Genomic DNA, 22,750 nt, shown 5'->3' with positions numbered 1-22,750 from the left:
TTTTGAGTAATGTTGTTGCTTGTCCTATGCTGAGGACAAAAAATCATATTTGAGTATTACTGTGCTCAATTATGTAATATACTTTCAGTTATTACAAGATGTAATTGATTTTCTTGAATGTAGTATAAGAATACTGTACATGTACAGCAAATACTGTAAAGATCAATGTATGGTAACATTGGGGAACTGGGAAGGTAAACACCAGAGGAATTTTCTATGTACATTGAGAATTAAATACTGTTTGATTTATGTGAGTAATCAGATTACCATTAATGGGATCAATTGCACGAGTAAGGCAACCAGGATTTAAGCCCTTAATTTGTTATCTTAATCAAGTTTATTGGTTTGATACTTTCAGAATGTTTAATGTCTATTTGTTTTGTTTTATAACTAGGTGATATCAGCCAAAGTAACATACCTTCCCATCAGAACCGTTTCCCAGATTACCTTGAAGCCATTCCAGGGACAAACGTGGACCTTGGGACACTGGAAGGAGATGGGATGAATATAGAAGGAGAGGAACTGATGCCAAGTCTGCAGGAGGCTTTGAGTTCTGACATCCTTAATGACATGGAATCTGTGTTGGCAGCCACCAAACTAGATAAAGAGAGTTTTCTTACTTGGTTATAGAGGCCTCAGGGAGACTGCATTGTAAATCTGTGAAGGATCTAAGGAGATAAGACATCTGTGCCTGAAGTTCAAAACAAGCCAATGTGGCATACTTTTGGTTTGTGGTCAGAAAAAATAAATGAACAAATATTCAACAAGATTCTTTCATCCAACATTTTGCTATTCCTTGTCCATCGCTGCTGTTCTAGATTGCTGACCTCTCTCACAGTTGACTCTGAAGAATAGACATCTTTGTGATCTTTTTCTATTGCTGTTTCAACTACTGTTCAATTGGGAGCAGGGGGATGATGAGCCTGTTTGGATGACAAATGCCATTCCTTTTGTACTAATATGCGCTTGCATATCATTTTATCTAAGGACTCAGATTTGTGAGTTAACATCTGCATGTCACCACTTGTAGTTTGCTCAGCTAGTTGTTTCCTCTGCTGCCTGTGGCAAGTGGTAAAACACAACTTACCGGTCTGAAAAGCCCCAAAAAGATGTATCTGGTCAAAAGAAGTCAATAGTGATTTACAGATCTAGCTCAAAGGAGGGCTGAAGACTGTATGACATTAAGTGTTTGTTACTGCTAGCTCTTTTGTTAGGCAACAGACTGTTGTTCTTATTTTATGGTATAGAAAATCATGAGTCATTTTATATAGAAACTTATATCAACTTTGATTTTTACCACGTACTCTAGGCTAACTTTTGTCAGTCAAAAACGAGAGGAATTTTTGTTTTGTTTTTTGTTTTGTTAGTGAATTTAATTATAGATGTAGCTTGGGAAGTAATTGTAGGTGTTCTTTTTTTAATAGTGAAATCTAAATTTTCTGATTTCACTGTCTTATTTAAGTCTCAAGTGTCTGCTTTTTTTATATATCTAAAATGTCTATTTTAGCTAAATAGCTAGCGAGTACATATGGTTTTATGTTTTGCCTGTAACTTTTATTTTTAAAGGCTAGCTTTGAATGTAATCATTAGAATAAATGACCAGTGGCTTATTTTTCATGTCTACTTGCTAGAATTTGAAACTAGAATCTGGTTGCAGCATTTTGAGAATGAAGTGTCCTATATAAGCTTTTATAATGCCTTTTAAAGTAGCGGGAAACCATACACTACATGTTTTAATTGACTGTTACAAGTAATTTCTTGGGGTTAGGTTTTAATTTTGATTAAATCAGTGAGTTTAGATTGTGAAGTCCATGATGGGAGACAACTTAATGAAAAGTCTTCCCTTAATTAGCATGGAAAAATCATCTAAATTGTCATCTCACTTTCTACTGTAATGAAAACACTAAAAAAACCTGACTGTCCTAAACAAAATAAGTATTAATTCTGTGTGGTGAAAAATAAGCCCTGGACACTATGTGTAGAAGACTGTAAAGATATGTGTTAGATGGTGACATGAGCAGGTAATGAAGTGTATATTAGTAGAGTTTAGTGCAGGGGTAGAGAGGAATATGACTTACCTATATTTTAACAGGGAAAGATGTAACACTAAAACATCTGCAGGAGTTGACACAGTTTCCAAAGAGTATTTTTAAATGAACAAAATGAGCATGAATCAAACTTTCAGTATAAGCTATGAAGTAATTTTTTGATGATAAATAGTGGCACCAGCTAGCACCTCTGTAATTAAGGGTTTGAGGGTCTGTCAGCATTCACATTATAAGTCCTTATTTTCAAGGGTTTATAACTGGACCATAAAAAGACTTTAGGTATGAAACTTGGTATGAAAAGTCTCAGCCTGAAAGGAATTTTTTTAAAGAAATTGTTTTAAAGGGCTTGACCATTTTTTAAGATACAGGAGTAAATTAAAAAAACCCAAGAGTTGTCTTTCAGTTCTTTGGTGCTCCAAAAACTTTAAATGGCTGTATTTTATAATAATTTGTAGACTATTAACCTAGAAGGACTCTTTGGTTCTGGAGTTTTAAAATTTGCTTTAAAAATTAAAGCAACAGAAATTGAGATGTGAAAAATTGCCACTAAGTAAGCACATTTGCTATTTCTTATGAGGATTTTAGCACTCAGAACTTACAAAAGCATATGTGGATCGTTACAGTGTATGGTTTTTAAAATGTTGATTCCCACTGAGGCATCTTAACAGCAGTTACATTCTACTACACCAATAGTCCACAGATTAGTAGGCCACTTACATGCGCAATGACAGAAACAGCCCTTGAAACAGTAAATTGTGTCCATAACAGGGATTATAGGAGCATCTCACACTCCATTAAGAGTTCTTCCCTCTTTCCTTCCACCACTTAAAAAAAGATATTTTAAAAGACACTACATTGTTTAAAATAACTTGAATGGTCTGACATAAAACCACAAAAGCAAGGAAATTCAAAGTTTTGATGAGCGTAGGTCAAGTTTTTTTTTTCCCTTGCTTTTGTGTGTTTCTCATAGCTTTAATGTTGGAATGTTTTCTTATTGTAAAAACTCTAAATAGCTTATACTATATTTGGGCAGCACTGCTGGGGTAGGTACTGACAAACTGGGAATTCTTGAATTGCTCTGACAGTAAACCTGTTTTGTGATTCTTTAATCAACTTTAAGACATTTCCGTTCTCTTCCATTTATTAGGGAATGTACTTTAGAGATGCTGTACTGTTGGCAATTGAAATTTATTTGGATTTTATTCTGCAAAAGCAGAAGTGATGAAGTGGTTAAAATCTGTTTGACATACAAAAGTGTTTGGGGTAGTATTTTATACTGATTGATGTATATATTTAAACAACAAAAATCATTGTCCTAATGTGATAGTTTCTAGATTTAAGTATACTGTGCTCAGAATACAGAGGCATATAAACTCTACTGTGCTTTAGCAGTACCTTGGCAGACACATGCTTTGGAATAGGCTACAGTGTCAGTAAATCACATGGATCAAAAATTGTACCAATCAGTGTTGGAACTGAAGCAATGCAAAAGAAGAAGACAATTTCAACATGATTAACACTTTACATAGCTTTTGCACATCTGGTGAATTAGTACTAAAGTGACTTTTCACTTGCAAGCATGGTTTTTATACAAATAGCCGGTGTGCCTGTCTAAAATAATTACTTGTTTTTCTGTATCTTGAAAAAGTACTCTCCACATTTTAAATGTTCTATATTAGAGAACTCTTGAATGCACCCTTGTCAAAAATATATATATAGTTATCAATGTTACTTTTTAGATGTAAGAGCATGCCTGTTAGGTACCTAAGTAAATTCTGTTACATTATTTTTCTTTATGTAATACTTTTTCAGTTGTTTTATGTGATATAAATATATACTTTGTGCTTAAAACATCTTGTTTGTTTTTACATTTAATAGTAGATAAAACTATTTGATTGCCTTAAATCAGGCAAACACATTGGAATTGTTTTTTGTTGCATTGTGTTTTTTGTCTGTTCTCTTAATCACCATGTAACATTTTTTGTAATTATAGGCTCCAATCTTGCAAACACTTACACACAAGCTTAATTTTAACGCTGTGAATAGTCCATTGACATCAGTGAGACTACTAGAATGTTTAAAGTTAAACATGCTGCAAGATTGGGGTCATGCTGGAAGGACATAACAAGTGGGGTCCCGCGGGGATCTGTTCTGGGTCCAGTTCTATTCAATATCTTCATCAATGATTTAGAGCATACAGAGTACACTTATAAAGTTTGTGAACGATACCAAGCTGGGAAAGGTTGCAAGTGCTTTGGAGGATAGGATTAAAATTCAAAATGAACTGGACAAATTGGAGAAATAGTCTGAAGTAAATAGGATGAAATTAAATAAGGACAAATGCAAAGTACTCCACTTAGGAAGGAACAATACAAAATGGGAAATGACTGTGTAGAAAGAAGTACTGCGGAAAGGGATCTGGGGGTGGTCATAGTCGATCACAAGCTAAATATGAGTCAACCGTGTAATGCTGTTGCAAAAAAAGCAAACATCATTCTTGGATGTATTAGCAGGAGTATTGTAAGTAAGACACGAGAAGTAATTCTTCTGCTCTACTGTGCTCTGATTAGGCCTCAACTGGAGTATTGTGTCCAGTTTTGGGCGCCACGTTTCAGGAAAGATGTGGACAAATTGGAGAAAGTCCAGCGAAGAGCAACAAAAATGATGAAAGGTCTAGAAAACATGACCTACGAGGGAAGATTGAAAAAATTGGGTTTGTTTCATCTGGACAAGAGAAGACTGAGGGGGGACACAACAGTTTTCAAGTACGTGAAAGGTTGTTACAAAGAGAAGGAAGAAAAATTGTTTTTCTTAACCTCTGAGGATAGGACAAGAAGCAGTGGGCTTGAATTGCAGCAAGGGAGATTTAGGTTGGACATTTGGAAGAACTTCCTAACTGTCAGGGTGGTTAAGCACTGGAATAAATTGCCCTGGGGGGTTGTGGAATCTCCATCATTGGGGATTTTTAAGAGCAGGTTAGACAAACACTTGTCAGGTTGATTTAGACAATACTAGGTCCTGCCTTGAGTGCAGGGGACTGGACTAGATGACCTCTCGAGGTCCCTTCTAGTTCTGATTCTATGATAAGATTAGGGGGGAAATCACTCAACTTGCATAAAACAATATGTTAAAAGAGCAAAATAACCTACTATATTTGATAGCCCGCTGAAAGTTAGTAAGAATCTTACCCATTATGAGAAATTTTCCCCTTAATTTTAGATGTTTGTAATGTTCAGGATTTACCTGCATAGTGTGAATACTTTTTGGCTAACTCTAGGCTTGCATCATATGGCAGATAACTAGTAAAGACACTACTTTCGATTTCAGGTTCTGAGCTATGATTCTGAAATATACATATAACAGACCTTCTTGAAGATGTTTTCCAGTTTAATTTCACTTAGATTGTTTTAGGGCTCTTGAATTTTGGTATTCTTTTACTTTTTTTAAATGGAAGATCTGAATGACTTCTGTGTAATGTGATTCTTCATGCCTGTAGTCTTTATACATAAACTTTCCTTAAGTCTTTGTTTTTAGCAATCCAGAGTTCCTGATGTTCAGCATGGGAGTGTAGTTACAGCCCTTAACATTAAATGGAGTTTTGTGCTTCTCTCCATTAAAGGTCCAGAGCCTTCTACTTCCCCTCGACCACCAATAGTCTGCCACCTACCCCTGAGTTCAGTGCTGGGGATAATCATGCAAGTTTTTATAAACTTTAAAGTTTTAACCGGCCCATCATACCATGCACCTGGAAGTGAACTGAGAGCCAGTACAGAGCATGGAGCACAGGTTTTATGTGCTAATAATAGCCTGCCCTCTTTAAAAGGTAATGACATATTGCACTAACTGAAGCTTGAGTAGCTTTCAGAGACAGCCCTAAATAGAATGTATTGCAATAGTGCAGGATGGACCCCAGTGTTTAAAGTTGGTGCCTTTTTAAACAAACAAAAAGCACACTGTTATTCTAAAGGGAAAGCTGAATACAAAGTTTGTGGATACCAGTAAATTTGATAAGACTGATATCAGTTCTAGTGCGTTTTTGGCTAATCAATTTGGTTTTCTTTGTGTTCTAAGTTAAACCTGTCTCTCTCAAAAATCCCCCAGTAATGCAGAAGCTACAGTATGTGCCATATATATAATGCCTGTAAATATTAACTTTGATCTGTTCTATGTTAAATGTAATTGGTCATGAAGCTTACCAGACTTTGCATATTAAATTGGCTTGCATTGGAACTTTCTGTAAAATCATGGGAGGATGATCTAATGTTGATACATCTGCATTTTGACTAATAAGTGATTAAAAAAAATACAACTGAGTGACTAAGCATACATCTACACGGGGATAAAAGACCCACGGCTGGCCTGGGTCAACTGATTCTGGCTCTGTGTAGGTCCCAGAGCTTGGCTCCAGCCCGAGCCTGAATGTCTCCACACAGCGATTTTTCAGCCCCACAGCCATAGTCACGCAAGCCCACGTCAGCTGACCCAGGCCAGACATGGGGGATTCTTTTATTTTTTTCCTGTTTAGACCTACCGTAAGAGCAGAACAATATATGTTTGTTTCCGAAGTCATATGATGATGCCAAAATGAACTCTGTGTAAGAGAGATGTTGGCCCATCTGGAGCTCCCTTTCTTCCCTCTGCTGATGTGCTTTTAAATTATTCTTGTCCATTAGTTATAATATTGAGATTGCAGTAGCACGCCAAGGCCCCAGTCAGGATTGAGGCTCCATTGTGCTAGGTGTTGTGCACCCACAGAGGAAGACATGGTCCCTATGTTCTAGAATTTAATTAAGAACATGAGAACAGCCATACTAGGTCCAGACCAAAGGTCCATCTAGCCCAGTATCCTGTCTTCTGACAGTGGCCAATGCCAGGTGTGCCAGAGGGAATGAACAGAACAGGTAATCTATCCCTGTCTTCCACTCTCAGCTTCTGGCAAACAGAGGCTAGGGACACCATCCCTGCCCATCCTGGCTAATAGCCATTGATAGATCTATCCTCCATGTCATGCTCTTTTCAATTTTATCACCTCTAAAACAAATTATCAAGATGTTGGGATTCAAATTGCTCAGCTCCCATTGCAGGATGTCTCTTGCTGACAAGCCTTCATCATATTTAATCACTTGGGATGTGATTGATTCCTACTTATTCCCAGAGCTACTGTAAAGGGAAAAAATGGTTTTTCTCCTCAACTGCTTTGCTTCCAGTTCTTTGTCTGGCTTCTGGTTTGGTTGTCACATGCAAGACACAAGGACTTTCCTCCATACTAATGCAGTTACTGGTGCTGAATTACCCCCAAGAAGAAGCTGCACTTCTTCCTCATGTCCAATATTAACTGTGATTCTAAAGTTGCCCGATGTTTCCCGTTATTCCATTTCAAAGTCACTCAAATGTTTCCTTGTTAAATGTCATCTCAGTCAGTATCAACTCCTTAGTTGAGTTTTTCTCCTTCCTTTCTTCTCAATGAAGTTTGACACAGTACGCATCATTTTTTTCTATACCCGGGGTCCATTGATGAGTAATCTATGGTTCAGTGCTTTTTCAGGAAATCCAGGCAAAGTTATGGACTTTCTCTTTTTTTGCTTTAAAGAACTGTAGACTTTCAAATGAAGAGATTTACCAAATCTGGAGCAAAACTATTTAGCTCTATCATAGCTTAAAAGTCTGTTACGCATACGAGAAGGTGATTTTTCATTCCAAGCATAAGAACACCGAGTTAAGTGATTTAATCAAGTTAGACCCATTAAAACTCCTCTTCACTTGCAACAGTCTTGCAGTTTGCTCCTTTTTCCTCCTCTCGCAACTGCTTTGAAATATTATAAAAGTGAAAAGTGCAGCTCCAATTTCAGAATTCAGTGTTGTTTTGTTTATCCCTTCTTTAATTACAGGCTTTTTCCAACTCTTTTCTTGTGTTCCATCTCAAAACAGACTGATGTTTTTTAGAGGACATTACTCCACCCTGGTGTTTTACCCTTCAGTTTCCCTTCCAATTCTCACATGAGTTTTTCATTAGAGGTTTCTTAAGTATGAGATCCATGCAGCCCACTTCTTCCCCCCCCCACACCCCCACCGCAAAAGCATAGGATCTAATGGGGGGAATGGAATTTATGAAGATAAATGAGTACCACAGAAATATTTTGGTGAGACATTTACCCTCTATGCAATTATCCCTTCATCACACCTTCAAGATTGCCTTTGTGTGCTTGTACTCTTATTATTACAGTCAATCTGTTGCTAAACCTATCTTTTTTGCTTTTGTATTTCAGTATCTGACTTAAAAGGTACCATTTTAAATATCCATAGGAAAAAGAGGCCCTTAAGAATTTAGCACACACTAAAATTATCCGAACAGTAAAAATATTTACCCAGAAGCTTCTAACCTTCTGAAATTCAGAGATTAAAACCTTGCCCCTTTGGGGCGATTGAGGTTGATTTTATTTGGTGTAGATACTGATTTAATCATAAAGACATGCTCAGATACTATGATGTTGGTCACAAATATAAGAATCTAGATAAAGAGGAGACTGAGAAAAGGAAATCTCAGTTGCCAGAGGCATGAGTCCTAGAGAAACAGTCAGGCAGCCAAATATTACCAATGTATAAATAAAGCATTTTGATCTCTTATCTCTACTCTTTGGCCCAGGCTGGGAAAATAAATGCTTTTTTAAACAAAAGCCATTCTTCCAGAAAGGTTCCATGTTGGACACTTGTTTCCAGATTTACTGTAAACTGCAAGCCACTTCCAGGAGAAGAGTCAGAGGTTCCTACATGGATTCTGCTTCACAGCCTCTATAAAAAGGTGAAGGCTGACAGAGGCCATGATAATGTGAAGGAAGCAGATCTGGATTGCTGTACTATGGTGGAGTGTCTTAGCCTCTTTCAGGGCTGTTTTGACAGTGGTGAAGTGAAGACATATGGTGAACTTGTCCTTTTATTTGAGTTGGGTACACATTTGTTTGTGTTTTATTTTAACTTCCTTTGAACTTTTAGCAGGTGGCCACACCAGACACCTGCAACGAAGTGCAGAAGCTGCATTTGGAAGTTTAGTGTTAGGTACACTTAGGTAGAGTGAACACTGGCTGAGAAATAGGAACCCTCTTCTAGCTCTGCAACTGACTTTCTCTGTCATTTTAGGTGAGGCATTTAGCCCTGCTGCGTCAGTTTCTCCTGTTAAACGATACCACCTGCTTCCTAGGAGTGTTGTGAGGGTTAATTAATGTTTATAAAACCCTTTGAAGATGGAATGTGTTATTTAAGTGCTGTCGTCATTCTCAAGTCCTTGCTATTTTCCAAAACATCCATGCGGTTTTTCTGGCACTTCCCTTGATGAGGAGTGTAAACAAAACCAGAACTAGAATTTTGCACATAGAATAAGAGATGCAGATCCCATTCTGCCCGTGTGTGTAGCTCTACCCCTCACTACCATTTCTCAGACTTATCTAAGGTATTACTTGTGGGTCTTATCCCCAGCCTCTTTTCTGAGAGGCAGAAATAATTGCATATATCTAAGGACAATATGTATTCCGCTAAGTTTGAGGAAAAAGAATAGCTTGACTCATTAACTGTAACAAATTAAAGTATTCAGTAATTCCCTGTATAATACTGTAAGACCCTGAGTTGGACTGATATTTGATTTACATTTATAAGAATGAATATACAAAACAAGTGCCAATCCAAAGCCATGCATTACACTTCTTTAGAAACACAAATTGGAACACACACATCCAGGAGCAACTTCCACTATAAATAAAGGAGGGAAAATACCCATAAATACTGCCCCCTCCAGCAGCACTTCCTTGCTAGAAGCGTCTCTAAAAATGTAGAATGCCCTGAAGGTCAATAAATTTGGCTATTTTGGACCAAAAAGGGGAAATGAAAACTCCTCAAAGTATATGCTGCTAGCCGCTCCTCGTCTCTTACATCAAGGAGGGGCTAGCATATCTGCTGAGCTCAACTGCAAAAAGTATAGCATGGGGGAGAGGTGGTCTCAGGTAGACACCTGCATTTTGCAGAATGAATTCAAAACTAGCCGCTGTCTTCAAGCTTAATGCATTATTAATGCCACACATGTACATCTTCTCTCTACACACGTGTGAATATTATGGATTAAGATCTTCATTTACAGCAGGAATTAAATTTCTTATGTATGAATAATCTAGTAGTGCTTAGTGACATAGTCTGCTAACTTACAGCACGTACATAATAGAGAATTAATTTTCTGAGAATTTACCAATTGTTAGTGAGTTTTTACTTTCAAATGGGCACTAAGATTAACATTTTAGCTACCTCAATGGGCACAGGCTATTTTTACATTTATTAACATGTTGATTAATTTGATAACCATTTCTATGCTGCAATTTTTGTTGCTAAATATTGTCATTGTGGAATGGTTGCTTCAAAATATTAGAGAGTATTCTGGATTCGGGACTGATCTCAAGTTCTTTTTAAGTCACTGAGAGTGTTTCCATTGATACCAGTAGGCTTTGAACTGGGCCTTTGAGCCTTGTGTGCCCCCTGTATAGGAGCCAAGTAATTGCAATTAAAGGAAATGGGACTACTTGCATCCTGCTGTGAATGAATAGGGCCTTGGGTTCCATTCCTGACTCTGCTGTCTGACCTTGGGCAGATCTCTTAGTCTTTCTTTTGCCATCCGTAAAATGGTGATATTCTTTGCTTGTCTTCTTAAGTGCTTTGCAGTCGTCAGAGGAAAGATGGCATATAAATTAATAATACAATATATATCTTTGTATATATAATTAATAAGTTAGATATCTAGTTATGATATAAATATTGTATTTGTGCATGTCATTGCAATCCAAAGTTTAATAATACAGGACTAGCTAGATTTACCTTGGAAGAATCTGAAGTGCATCACCTGCCCCAAACCATCGTGACTTCGGGCACTCTAACTGCTACCTGTCCACTGATACGTTCTGACTGTTCAGTTTGTGCATGAACTGAACTAGCAGAGACTGAATGTGTCAAAGAGGCTGTGAACTGAGCACAGCTCAAAGTTGGTAGACAAAAAAACCTCCTTCAAGGAAGCAAGAAATCTGAAACTCATCCAGCTCTTGTGGAAAAGATGCATTTCTGGCTGAAGTTCAAAGGAATTGCTGGTGAGCTTGAAGCTCAGATTAGCCTCGATATCAGTCCTAGCAAAACAAAAGTATCATACTCAATGGGGGGGGGGCATAAAAAGTGTGTGGGGTTTCTAACAGCAATCTGCTACCTGCTCTCCAGTTGATAATCGTGCTGAAAAAATGCCTTCCAGATTTACAGTGGGGATCTTTGTCAGAAATATTTTTCTCTTTTGAGGTGGGATGGGGTAGGGAGGGCCAATATACCACTCCCATTGTTCCAAGCATTTAGCTTTTAAACACGTGACTAGAACCTTTCTCCTGGTCAGGAAACGGGGTCCTTCCAAAGCTCTCTTCCCCCAAGGCCTCACAGTGCCACTCTTGTCTAAGTAATTTACATGAGACTTAAAAGAAAAGCTCTATTCGTATTCCTGTGATTCTGCGCTGGGACTCTAATGTAACTACAGAGCGATTCCACTGAAGTTAGTGAAATTACTCCAGATTTCAGCGATCTAAGGGCAGATTTGGCCGTGGGTTATGAGAGAATCCATTGCACTACTGACATTTCCTCCCTGTAGTCATGGCCAAAATCCAGCTTGCGTAATTGACAATTTATCTACCTAGATTGCTCCTGCAGTTTCAAATAGAGAAGAGATTCTTCACTTTGCCTCATTAGAACTCTTGTGCAGTCTGGCTGGGGCACCTTGGATTCTGCAGAGGTGGCTGAGTTTCCTCGGCAGGTAAGTGACAACATACCGTGTGTACAGTACTTTAGGCTCTTTAGGATGAAAGGTGCTTGATGTATGCAAATAATTTATTAGTTCACTGATGGGCTTGCCAGTTCTATCTCCCTGCATTCAATATGTGCATGACCAATCTGACTTCACCAGCCGAGCCCTTTCCCAAAACAGGTTTTAATGCATGCTCAACCCTTTTGCTAGTGTGGTTGGGCTGCCTTCTGCTTCTATATTTACCTTCCCATGTTGCACTGCTGATCAGAGAGACAGGAACTAATAAAAATACCTTGGAGCTTTCAGAAGACAGCCCCTCCTTGAGGATGTTCTTTAGTGAATCGTATGTACCATGAACAATGTGCCAGAGGTGAAACTTCAGGCCTAAACATGCCAACCTGGCTCAGCCCAGGTGTTCATATCTCAGAGCTGCTGTCACTTTAACTTTACTGTTTCTCTCAGTGGTCTATTCTCACTCTCCCGAGGAACTGTTGGTTTGAAAATGCAAAAGACAAGTTCATCGTGTTTTCTGTTTCCAGCTCTGAATGGAATGAGTGGGACACCCCAGAGCGTTGGTACCAAACACAGCTTGAAGTGGGAAGTGCCCCCAGTCACCTTGAACCCAAGCACTGTGCTCTGGGGCTGCGTCTCCATTGCTTCATTTTGTTTAATAGTTGAAGTGATACTGATTACCTATGGCGGGAGCGCTACCAATCCGCTTTTGGCTGGGGCCTGAGAGAGCTTGTGACCTTCAAGTGGGCATCAGAGTCAGCTCGATAGAGCTTATTGTTTGCCTAATAGTGTCAACCTGCTGCTATGCTGCAAATGGCCTAAAAATACATTGAATCAATTGTCTCCTTGAAATGGAAAATGAGAAACATTTGTGTAATCTTTTAAGAAGTGTCCTGTGGCCTCAGCATGTGACTGGGAGTCAGAGATTCCTGAGTCCTAACGCTGGCTCAGTCCGTGTCTTGAACGAGTCAGTCTACCCTCTCTGCCTCTGCTTCCCCGCCTGTACAATTGGGGGTAATACCTCCTCGCAGAGGATTAATCAGGCGATTAGAAAGCGGTTTGACGATAAGTGCTCTGTTGCTCACAAGCTAAACTGTAGTTTTAAAAAGTCATAGTAACAAAATAAGGGAATACAAACTATAGACGTGCTCTATGAGGTGCTATAACAAGGTGCGGCCTGAAAGATCCCTCATTAAGACACCGGGGACAATCTGCTGTATCCAACAGATATATAAGGGCCTTCGCCAGCTATTTAAAAGTATGAATACTGAGCTCTTTCCCACTCCTTTTTAATTCCATTATGACATCCCCCCTTTCTAAACTGGCAACATTTTCATCTGCCACTAGTGTGACATACTGGGGTGCTATCCAGAGCAGTGGGGGACTGTCACTTTTGCCCTGCAACCTGGGGTGCCTTGCGATGCACTTAACATTATAGAGGGGAAAGTTTATAACTGCTCCCACAATGCTGCTGTACACATTTTACCATGATATTACTGATCAGCAAGTTATGAATTTTCAAAGGATGCCTCATAGGCATACTTTGTACACAGATTATTACAGGTGTAGGTGTGAATACAGGGGTGCATTCCATCACAACTAGATCCTCCTCTCTTTCAGGCCCTTCTTTCCAGCCCAGATACCTCGCAGTTTACACAAATTGGAGGCCTGATTCTCCACTGCCTTACACACTGTGTAGTTATTTACCCCTGTGAAAAGCAAGAACAAAAAGCTACCAAGTCAAAACAGATGCAGAGATGTAAATAACACTGGGGAAATCAGTACCAACATGCTCTTTGGCTCTTTTTACCACTTTGCATAAATTCATAAAAATCCTGGGTTGAATCCAGCAAAATACAAGTCCCATCCACTCAAGGAGTACTCCCATTGCATGGTTGGACGTAGTCTCCTTACACGCTTGCTGAGTCTAAAGAAAGTTACTTCTCCTGGGGCCTGGTTCATTAACAGAAAGGACCTTCCAAACTATATTACGTATGAAACCCTGACCTAAGCCTCAGGCTTGGCTGTTTCTCTTTATAGGAGAGCTCTGGTCTACAGCTGCTTTTAGGGTTCCTTCCCTCAGGAATTTCTGTTCCGTTCTCTTCCACACAGCGCTGACATGTTCTGTGATGTTAACCCTTAGAACATGCATATTCCCCCAATGATTCTAACCTGAGGGATGGAGCCAAAGTGAACTCTGCTGCGTTCCTCATCCTAATCTGGCCCCCTCTCTCCCCTGAGCAGAACAATTCCATTCCCATCTCTACTGGCCACCTTTTCCCTTCTGATGATTACTAGCAGGCAAAGTCCCCTGTCCCAGCAAACCTTCAGCCTCCTCCATGATGCAGAGGTTCCTGTTAGTGCCGACTACACCCACACCACCTTTCATGTCACATCCCTTGTTGGCTCTGGGCCAACGGGGGAGATGGACCCAGCAAGAAGGCAGGCAAGAAAAATGTAGGAAACTAGTGGGGATATTTTCTTTCTTTCTTCCCAGCCCGGCCCACTCTAACTGACCCACGCCTGCCCCTCATAAAGAAAACCCAAAGCCCTTGGGAACCGGCCAGAAGATTAGCCAAGATTGTAGGGTTTGATATTAAATATGAACTTCCAGATGAGTCTTGCTCCCTATGTATGTTTAAGACTAAAAGTTCAGATAACCAGCCAAACCCTCAACGGTTTGGCTGATCTGAACCAAAATCTTTGACATTAACCCTTGGCAAGCTGGAAATACAAACACATCTAAATTATACTGTCTTGAGAACCAGTCCATTTGCTCTTCCAAGGGCAGAAGGGAATATTGTGATCATCTAGTCTAGTCTCTTTTGTATAACACAGGCCATAGAACTTCCACAAACGAATTCCTTTTGGACTATAGCATATCTTCTTTTTTTTAAATCCAATCTTAATTTTAAAATAGTAATGGAGAATCTCCACCATGAAACTTGATAAATTGTTCCAATGGTTAATTATCCTCACTATTAAAAATTTACACTTGATTTCCAGTCTGGATTTGTCTAGCTTCAACTTCCAGCCATTGGATCTTGCTATACTTTTGTCTTCTAGTCTGAAGAGCCCTTTATCAACTATTTGTTCTCCATAAATAGATTGAGCTCCTTGAGTCTATCATTGTAAAACAGATTTTCTGATCCTTTAATCATTCTTGTGGCTCACCTCTGATCCCCTTCCAATTTTCAACATTGTTCTTGAATTGTGGTCCCCAGAACTAGACACAGTATTCCAGCAGCAGTCTCCTCAGTGCCAATTACAGAGGTAAAATAACCTCTTGACTCCTACTCAAGATTCCCCTTTTGGCCACAGCATCACCCTGGGTGCTCAGGTTCAGCTGATTCCACCATGAGCCCCAAATACTTTTCAGAGACACGGCTTCCCAGGATAGTGATCCCCATTATGTAAATTTGACCTGCATTCTTTGTTCCTAGATGTATACATTTACAGTTAGCCATATTAAAATGCATATTGTTTGCTTGTGCCCAGTTAACCAAGCAATCCAGATCAATCTGTATCCGTGATCTGTCTTCTTTACTTACCATTTCCCCAATTTTTGTGTCATCTGCAAACTTTATCAGTGATTTTGTGTTTTCTTCCAGATCATTGATAAAAATACTAACCAGCATAGGCCCAAGAAGCAGTCCGTGTGGGACCCATACTATAAGCATACCCACTTGATGATGATTCCCCATATACAGTGACATTTTACGAGTTTTTAGCCAGTTTTTAATCTATGTAATGTGCTCTGTTAATTTTGTATTGTTCTAGTTTTTTAATCAAAACATGAGGGACCAAGTCAAATACCTCACAGATGTCTATATTACCTGAACACTACTACCTTTATCAACCAAACTTGTAATCTCATCCAAAAAAAGATATCAAATTAGTCTGATGGAATCTTCTTTCCATAATCCCATGTTGATCAGCATTAATTATATTACCCTCCTTTAATTCTTTATTAGTTGAGTCCTGTATCAGCCACTCCATTATCTTCCCCAGGATTGCTGTCAGACTGACAGGACTTTTACTATTTGCAGTGTTGTTGTAGCTATGTTGGACCCAGGATATTAGAGAAACAAGGTGGGTGAGGAAGAAAGTTAATGTTATATGAACAGTTAAAAAGGATCTTCTGTGTAATAAAAGGCCTAGTGAGTGAAGTAATGTCTTTTATTGAACCAATTTCTGTTGGTGAAAGAGGCAATTTTTTTGAGCTACACAGAGCTCTTCTTCAGTTTATATGTAACATTTAGAAATGCTGAGGATGTTTTTGTACTGGCAGCATCAAATCTCCAATTTACATTGAGTGCCTATGCTGAAGTCCCACATGATATCACAGCTTTTTTCCCCCCTATACATTATAGATAGGTGCATAAGAAAGTGGTCATCCTGTTCCTTAGTGTGATTTGATGGTGTGTAGCAGACAACTAATGCCCCATCTTGTGCTTTATCTGTTAGGACATTGATCCATAAGCATTCCAGATAATTTTCTTCCAATTTGTCAGTGACTCAGAAACAGGTAATGCCAGTTGTGATAGAGTGCCATTCCCTCACCCCTTTGCCAACTCAATCCTTTGTAAGTAGGTTATAACCACTGATTTTAACATTCCAATTATGTGAATCATCCCACTGCCCAAATAAGTACCTAGGGCCCATGCTGAAGTCCATGGTGCCGTGGCTTCACTGTTACTGGTACCTATGCTAGTTAGAATAAAGCTAGCTCAGGTATGTCTATATATACTGGACCCTGTGATTACATACCCACAGTTCCTGCCCTAAGGAGTGTACAATCTACAAGGAAGTTGTAGACAAGACAAGAGGCACTGGGAGATCCAAATTACAAAGTAGATGTTGACTTAGAAGGTTTATATATATATATATATATATATATATACTGTTTGTGTATTTACTGAAAACTTTCAGTGGTGAGCTCCACAGAAATAGTGTATCTTTAGAAGGCTTCGAGGGCCAGATTCTCTGCTGGTATAAACTAGTGTGGCTCTGTTGATGTCAGTGAAGCTGCATCATTTTACACCAACTGAGGGTCAGGCCTTGGACATTTTCTCTCTGCTTTGTGATGAAAGAGAACGCCACATACTGACAGAACTCCAAGATTACTGGTGTAAAATCAGTGCTTACCATCACTGAATATACAGTGTGCTGCAGAAATCAGAATACAGCTTCAAAGCCCCCTTCGTACATTGATCCACACTATAAATGACAGCAATCAGACCAAATACAGGGAAAGAACAAGTGGAAGGTATTTTTACTTTCCACATTTAATTACTAAAAAGCTTTCCATCAAACTAACCATAGCCCGGAAGGCCTGGTAGGAGGTAACCTAGGGCAGTGTTTTTCAAACAATGGGTTGCAACCCACTAGTGGGTCACAGCATGTAAGGTGCTGGGTAGCCTTGCTCTGGGCAGCACCGCCGACTGGGACGTTAAAAGTCCCGTCGGCGGTGCTACCCAGCTAAGGCAGGCTAGTACCTACCTCTTCCAATGCCGCACTATGCCCCAGAAGCAGCCAGCCGCGGGTCTGGCTTCTAGGCAGGGGGGCCACGGGGCTCGGCGTGCTGCCCCTGCCCCGAGCACTGGCTCCACACTCCCATTGGCTGGCAACTGGGGCGGGGGCAGTGCGTGAGGGTGAGAATTGCACGGAGCTGCTTGGGCACCTCTGTCTAGGAGCCAGACCTGCTGCTGGCCACTTCCAGGGCACAGCACGGTCCGCAGTGCACCCCAGCTGTGACGCTGATCGGGAGCTGCCAGAGGTAAGTCCGCACCCCAATCCCCTGCCCCAGCCCTGAGCCCCCCAAACCCGGAACCGCTTCCTGCACCCCAAACCCTTCATTCCCAGCCTCACCCCAGAGCCTGCACCCCCATCCCAGAGCCCTGACTCCCTCCTGCACTCCAACTCCCAGCCCAAAGCCCCCAACAAACTTGGGGCCCCTCCTGCACCCCAAACACCCATCCCTGGCCCCACCCCAGAGCCTGCACCCCTAGCCCAGAGCCCTAACCCCCTCCCAAAACAAAAGTGAGCAGCTACAACTCCAGATACACACGGGGAGCAGCTCACCTTAATGTAACCCTTCTGCCCCTCTGAGTTGGCAGCAACAAGGGCCGGGTTCAGTATCTAGGGGTTCCGTTTCAATAACGCAATGCAAAACTGGCTCGAGCCCTCACCCAGTGACCTGGGACAATTACATACCACCCCCCGGGTACCTCTAGGAGGCAATACTTCCCCTCTTGCAAGCACGGAGTCTGAGTGTAGCAAAAGCCTTTTAATAAAGGAGGGAAACAATGCGGCATTATGTTGGGGAAACACCACAAACAGGATTCATAACACAAACCATGAGCAGAAGACCCACCCCCAAGTAAGTTTGGCAGAGTCCTTTTTCCCCTCAGGGTCTTAAGTCCAATCACCCCAAAGTCCAACAACCCCAAATTCTCTGTCCCTGGTCAGTGCCGCCCCAGAGTTCAAAAGTTTATCTGCAGAGTTTTACCCCCCCAGCCTGGGCGGGAAATGCGGGGGGGGGGGCACACGGGATGTTAAGGGGCACCTTACGTGGTCCGAGGCCGACTGCCCCACCTCTCCGTGGAGTTCTGCTGCACCTTTACCACGAATGGCTCCACTCTACCAGCCGCACCACGCCGCTCCTCCAGCCGTCCCCGCAAACTGCTCCGCTCTGCTCCCCGTTCTGTGGGCCGCTCCAACCGTCTCACAAACTACTCAGCTCTGCCAGCCACTCCACCAGCCGTCCCATGAACCGCTACAGCTGCCCCCGCAAATGGCTCAGCTCCGCTCCGCTCACTGTTCCATGGGCCGCTCCAATTGTCCCACGGGCCACTCCAACCGTCCCACCAACTGCTCGGTTCTGTCAGCTGCTTAGCAATATATCTTCAGGGTCCCCCACAGATTAACACAGCACTCAGTGATCTCAGCTCAGCAATTTTAGCTCTTTTAGTGATTTCAACTCTTAGTGATTTCAGCTTGTAGTAGGGGAACCCCAGTGCTGGTGCACTATTGGCCCAAAGTGAATTCAGTTCAGTAACTTCTAGCTAGACTCCTAATGGAAACAAACTTAGCCTCTGCTATTCAACAGTGGAGAGAGGGAGTAGTGCAATTGGTATTCCAGACCCCCAAAAGGGGCCCATACTATCAGGTACACATACCTGTCCCTAACCTCTCTCAATTCACTGGGTTTTGTAACCCATGCCCCTTGTCTAGCAAGTGCTACTTAGTTACGGGTGAGTCCCTCTGTCATACAACAGTTCCACTCGCCTTGATTCACAGAATCAGGGTAACAACACTTCCTGCCCCAATAACAGAGAAACTGGGGATCCCACACCAGCCAAAGTAACCACTTTCAGTTCTTGTTGTCCCAGGCTAGGCGGGTGGGTGCAAACAAGATCAGCCCCTGAAGTTCTTTTCCACCCTTGCCATAATTCACCACCAGATGTCAGGGTAGAGCTTATCCTGACTCTGCTTACATTAAGTTTAGGGAAAAGTGATGCACTCAATAGAAGCAAACAAAGGAACCCATTGCAAGCACAGAGCCAGAAGAGCAGGTATGGGACTTGATTTAAGAACCACCTTTCAAGAGTCAGCATGTTGTATGGGTTGAACGATGACTGGAGAGGATAATTGTTGTTTAATCTCTGCTTTGCTTTACTGTCTATAATGATCAATGTTTATCTTTTAGCACAGTCTGAGGAGAGAGTGAAATACAAGCCCTGCAAGTCTCCATCTCTTCTGCCTGATTTGTGTGACTCTTCCCCACTGGAACAATAGGGATTTTTTATTGGCAGGGCCTTTGACTTTGAATAGACTCTGTAATTAGAAACTTTACAGGGAGGGAGGAGGGAACAGGAAAACCTCCCCTCCTCCTTCCAGCAAAATCACATAGGCAGAAATGAGACAGAGATGGTTGTAAAAGGTGGCTGCTTTTCTAAGCAGGGGACCATCTCATTGCCATATGTAAGCAGACTAGGCTGGAGAGAAGAGAAGACAGAAAAATGACTCTGCCTCGCCTCAGGATGTTAGGGTGACCAGATGTCCCGATTTTATAGGGACAGTTCCGATTTTTGGGACTTTTTCTTATATAGGCTCATATTACCCCCCACCCACTGTCCTGATTTTTCACACTTGCTGTCTGGTCACCCTACAGGATGTTGACTTGAAACTGACAGGGTGAGATCAGATGCCGGGGTTGGGGGGGGGGGCGAGATATGGGACGGACACTGCATTCAAGATGAATTATTATCCATATATCTGTAACTCTCTTGTAACTTTTTAAAGAGTAAAGACAATGGTTAGGAAATTCCTTTGCTAAGCCTGTGTTATCTGGCTTTGCTGCCAGGTTGACCCTGAAGGGCATAACTGGGAACCCAGAGCTCCCACAGACAGATGGACTCTGGGGGTATGAGTGAGACATTGGGGAGCTGTGGCACTGGTTCTGTGGTATCAGGCAGCTCAGCTGCAGGGTCCTACTACCCAAGCAGGTTGTCAGACACAGGCCTTCACCTGGAAGGGTGCCTGGGTGACCTGAGCTAGGAACAGTGCCCAGTCACCGGGGCCTAGAAATATGTTGGAGTCAGAGGTTGGATCCAATTGCAATAGATTGCTGTCTATCCCAAGAGTGGAGCTGGGCCAGATTGTGACAAAGGCATTTCCAGCCGTGGCCAGAACATGCTATAAGAAAACAAATAATTTCTTTTAAATGTTATCTAACTTTTTGGAACTCAAAAATAAAAATATCAATTCAAATTCTGGGGCAGATTTATTTGGGATCAGTGGTAGGACCAGTTTATTGATCCTTAGTTGTTACATGGTCAAGTGACTTACTGGCTCCAATGGAATAGAAAGACTTTGGCAGACGTTAACTACAAGGCACAAAGGAGTACAGTAACTCCTCACTTAAAGTCATCCCGGTTAATGTTGTTTCACTGTTACGTTGCTGATCAATTAGGGAACATGTTCCTTTAAAGTTGTGCAATGCTCCTGTCAGGGCTGGATCCCCACTTTGAACTTTAGGGTACAAATGTAGGGGCCTGCATGAAAACTTCTAAGCTTAACTACCAGCTTAGCTCTGGTTCGGCTGCCACCATTTCAATGGATTCCCTCCCTGGGAAGCCTTGAAAAACCTTCACCCATTCCCTGGTGAAAACAAATCCAAACCCCTTGGATTTAAAACAAGGGGAAATTAACCATTCCCCTCCTTCCTCCCACCAACTCCTGGTGAATCAGTTCCAACCCCCCCTGGGATCTACAACAGGGAGAAATTAACCATCCCCCCTCCTTCCTCCCACCAACTCCTGGTGAATCAAGATCCAAAACCCCTTTGGATCTAAAACAAGGAAAAATCAATCAGGTTCTTAAAAAGAAGGTTTTTAATTAAAGAAAAAGGTAAAAATCATCTCTGTAAAATCAGTATGGAAATTAACCTTACAGGGTAATCAAACTTAAAGAGCTCAGAGGACTCCCCTCTAGTCTCAGGTTCAAAGTACAGCAAACAAAGATAAACACTCTAGTAAAAGGTACATTTACAAGTTGAGAAAAACAAAGGAAAACTAACACGCCTTGCCTGGCTATTTACTTACAAGTTTGAAATAGGAGAGACTTGTTTAGAAAGATGTGGAGAACCTGGATTGATGTCTGGTCCCTCTCAGTCCCCGAGAACGAACACACTCCCAAACAAAGAACACAAACAACAGCCTTCCCTCCCCCCCCCCCCCCCCCCAAGATTTGAAAGTATCTTGTCCCCTTATTGGTCCTTTAGGTCAGATGCCAGCCAGGTTACCTGAGCTTCTTAACCCTTTACATGGAAAAGGATTTTGGAGTCTCTGGCCAGGAGGGATTTTTATAGTACTGTACACAGGACAGCTATTACCCTTCCCTTATAGTTATGACAGCTCCACTCTTATGTTGTTTGGCTGCCTGCTTTCTCCACAGCTAAACCCTCCCCCTCCCCACAGAGCCTCCTGCCCGCCGGCAGACCCCGCGGATCAGTGCCTTCCCCCTCCTCCCTCTGCTCCCGGCAATCAGCTGGCTTGCGGCATTTAGGAGGGAGGGGGAGGAGCGAGGACTCAGTGCACAGGCTCCCCCTCCCTCCCCTGCCCCTGAACACCACAAGCCAGCCGATTGCCCCGGGCAGGAGGGAGGGGGAAGGAGCAAGGACTCCGCACGCCTCCCCTGCCCCCTGCCTCCTGCCCGCAGCAATCAGCTGTCTTGCAGCGTTCAGAAGGGAGGGGAGGGAGAGGGGAGGAGCGAGGACGCAGCATGCAAAGTAAAGGGGCAGGAGGTGGGAGGGGGAGAAGAGGTGGGTCAAGGGTGGGAGCTTGGGGGAAGGGGTGGAGTGGATGGGCCGAGGGTTGAGATCCCTGCCCCCAGCAAAGTCAGTAGCTGTGCTTGCAAGAACAGCAAGAGGAGCAGCCGGACAATCCATCCTCTTCCACTCTCTGACTCCACCACCTCACCCAAGCTTCATGCTCAGCAGTGATGATTGTAGTATTAAATTGCTTGTTTGAAATTGTTTAAAATGTATATAATGCCTTTTGTCTGGCAAAAAAAAATTTCCCTGGAACCTAACCCCTCCTATTTACATTAATTCTTATGGGGAAATTGGATTCACTTAACATCGTTTCACTTAAAGTCGCATTTTTCAGTAACACAACTACAACGTTAAGTGAGGAGTTACTGTAGTTGTCTCTAACTCTGGTGGGTCTTGACAAGCGTGTGGGGTCTGAAGCTCTGAGCTGGCCTAAGGTGTGGGCCACCTGGGCAACCACCCAGGGGCGTCATGGTGAATGGTCTGCCGTACAGCAATGTATAGGTGTGCGCTGCTGGTGTAGTCAGAAACTGCTCCTGGCTGGCA

At 42.0% G+C, this 22,750-nt stretch overlaps 1 protein-coding gene and 1 long non-coding RNA gene across 9 annotated transcripts in view; one reads left to right on the top strand and one right to left on the bottom strand.

The window, feature by feature from the left end:
* The window catches only part of YAP1 (Yes1 associated transcriptional regulator), a 149,417-nt gene extending 145,449 nt beyond the window's left edge, over positions 1-3,968 (top strand). For all 8 annotated transcript variants that reach the window (XM_054015582.1, XM_054015583.1, XM_054015586.1 and 5 more), the window contains one exon: positions 395-3,968. In XM_054015582.1, the coding sequence (XP_053871557.1) occupies positions 395-630 (236 nt within the window). In that variant the 3' untranslated portion in view covers positions 631-3,968. The remainder of the gene's footprint in view (positions 1-394) is intronic.
* Positions 1-21,560, bottom strand: part of LOC128830002 (uncharacterized) — a 30,838-nt gene extending 9,278 nt beyond the window's left edge. The window contains exon 1 of the long non-coding RNA XR_008443521.1: positions 21,477-21,560. This is a non-coding gene — a long non-coding RNA (uncharacterized LOC128830002). The remainder of the gene's footprint in view (positions 1-21,476) is intronic.
* Between the last annotated feature and the right edge of the window lie 1,190 nt (positions 21,561-22,750).

This window comes from Malaclemys terrapin, chromosome 1 (genome assembly GCF_027887155.1).
Source record: "Malaclemys terrapin pileata isolate rMalTer1 chromosome 1, rMalTer1.hap1, whole genome shotgun sequence".
NCBI lineage: Eukaryota > Metazoa > Chordata > Testudines > Emydidae > Malaclemys > Malaclemys terrapin.
The sequence above is the reverse complement of the archived record's forward strand: the minus strand, read 5'-3'. Positions and strand labels throughout refer to the sequence as shown.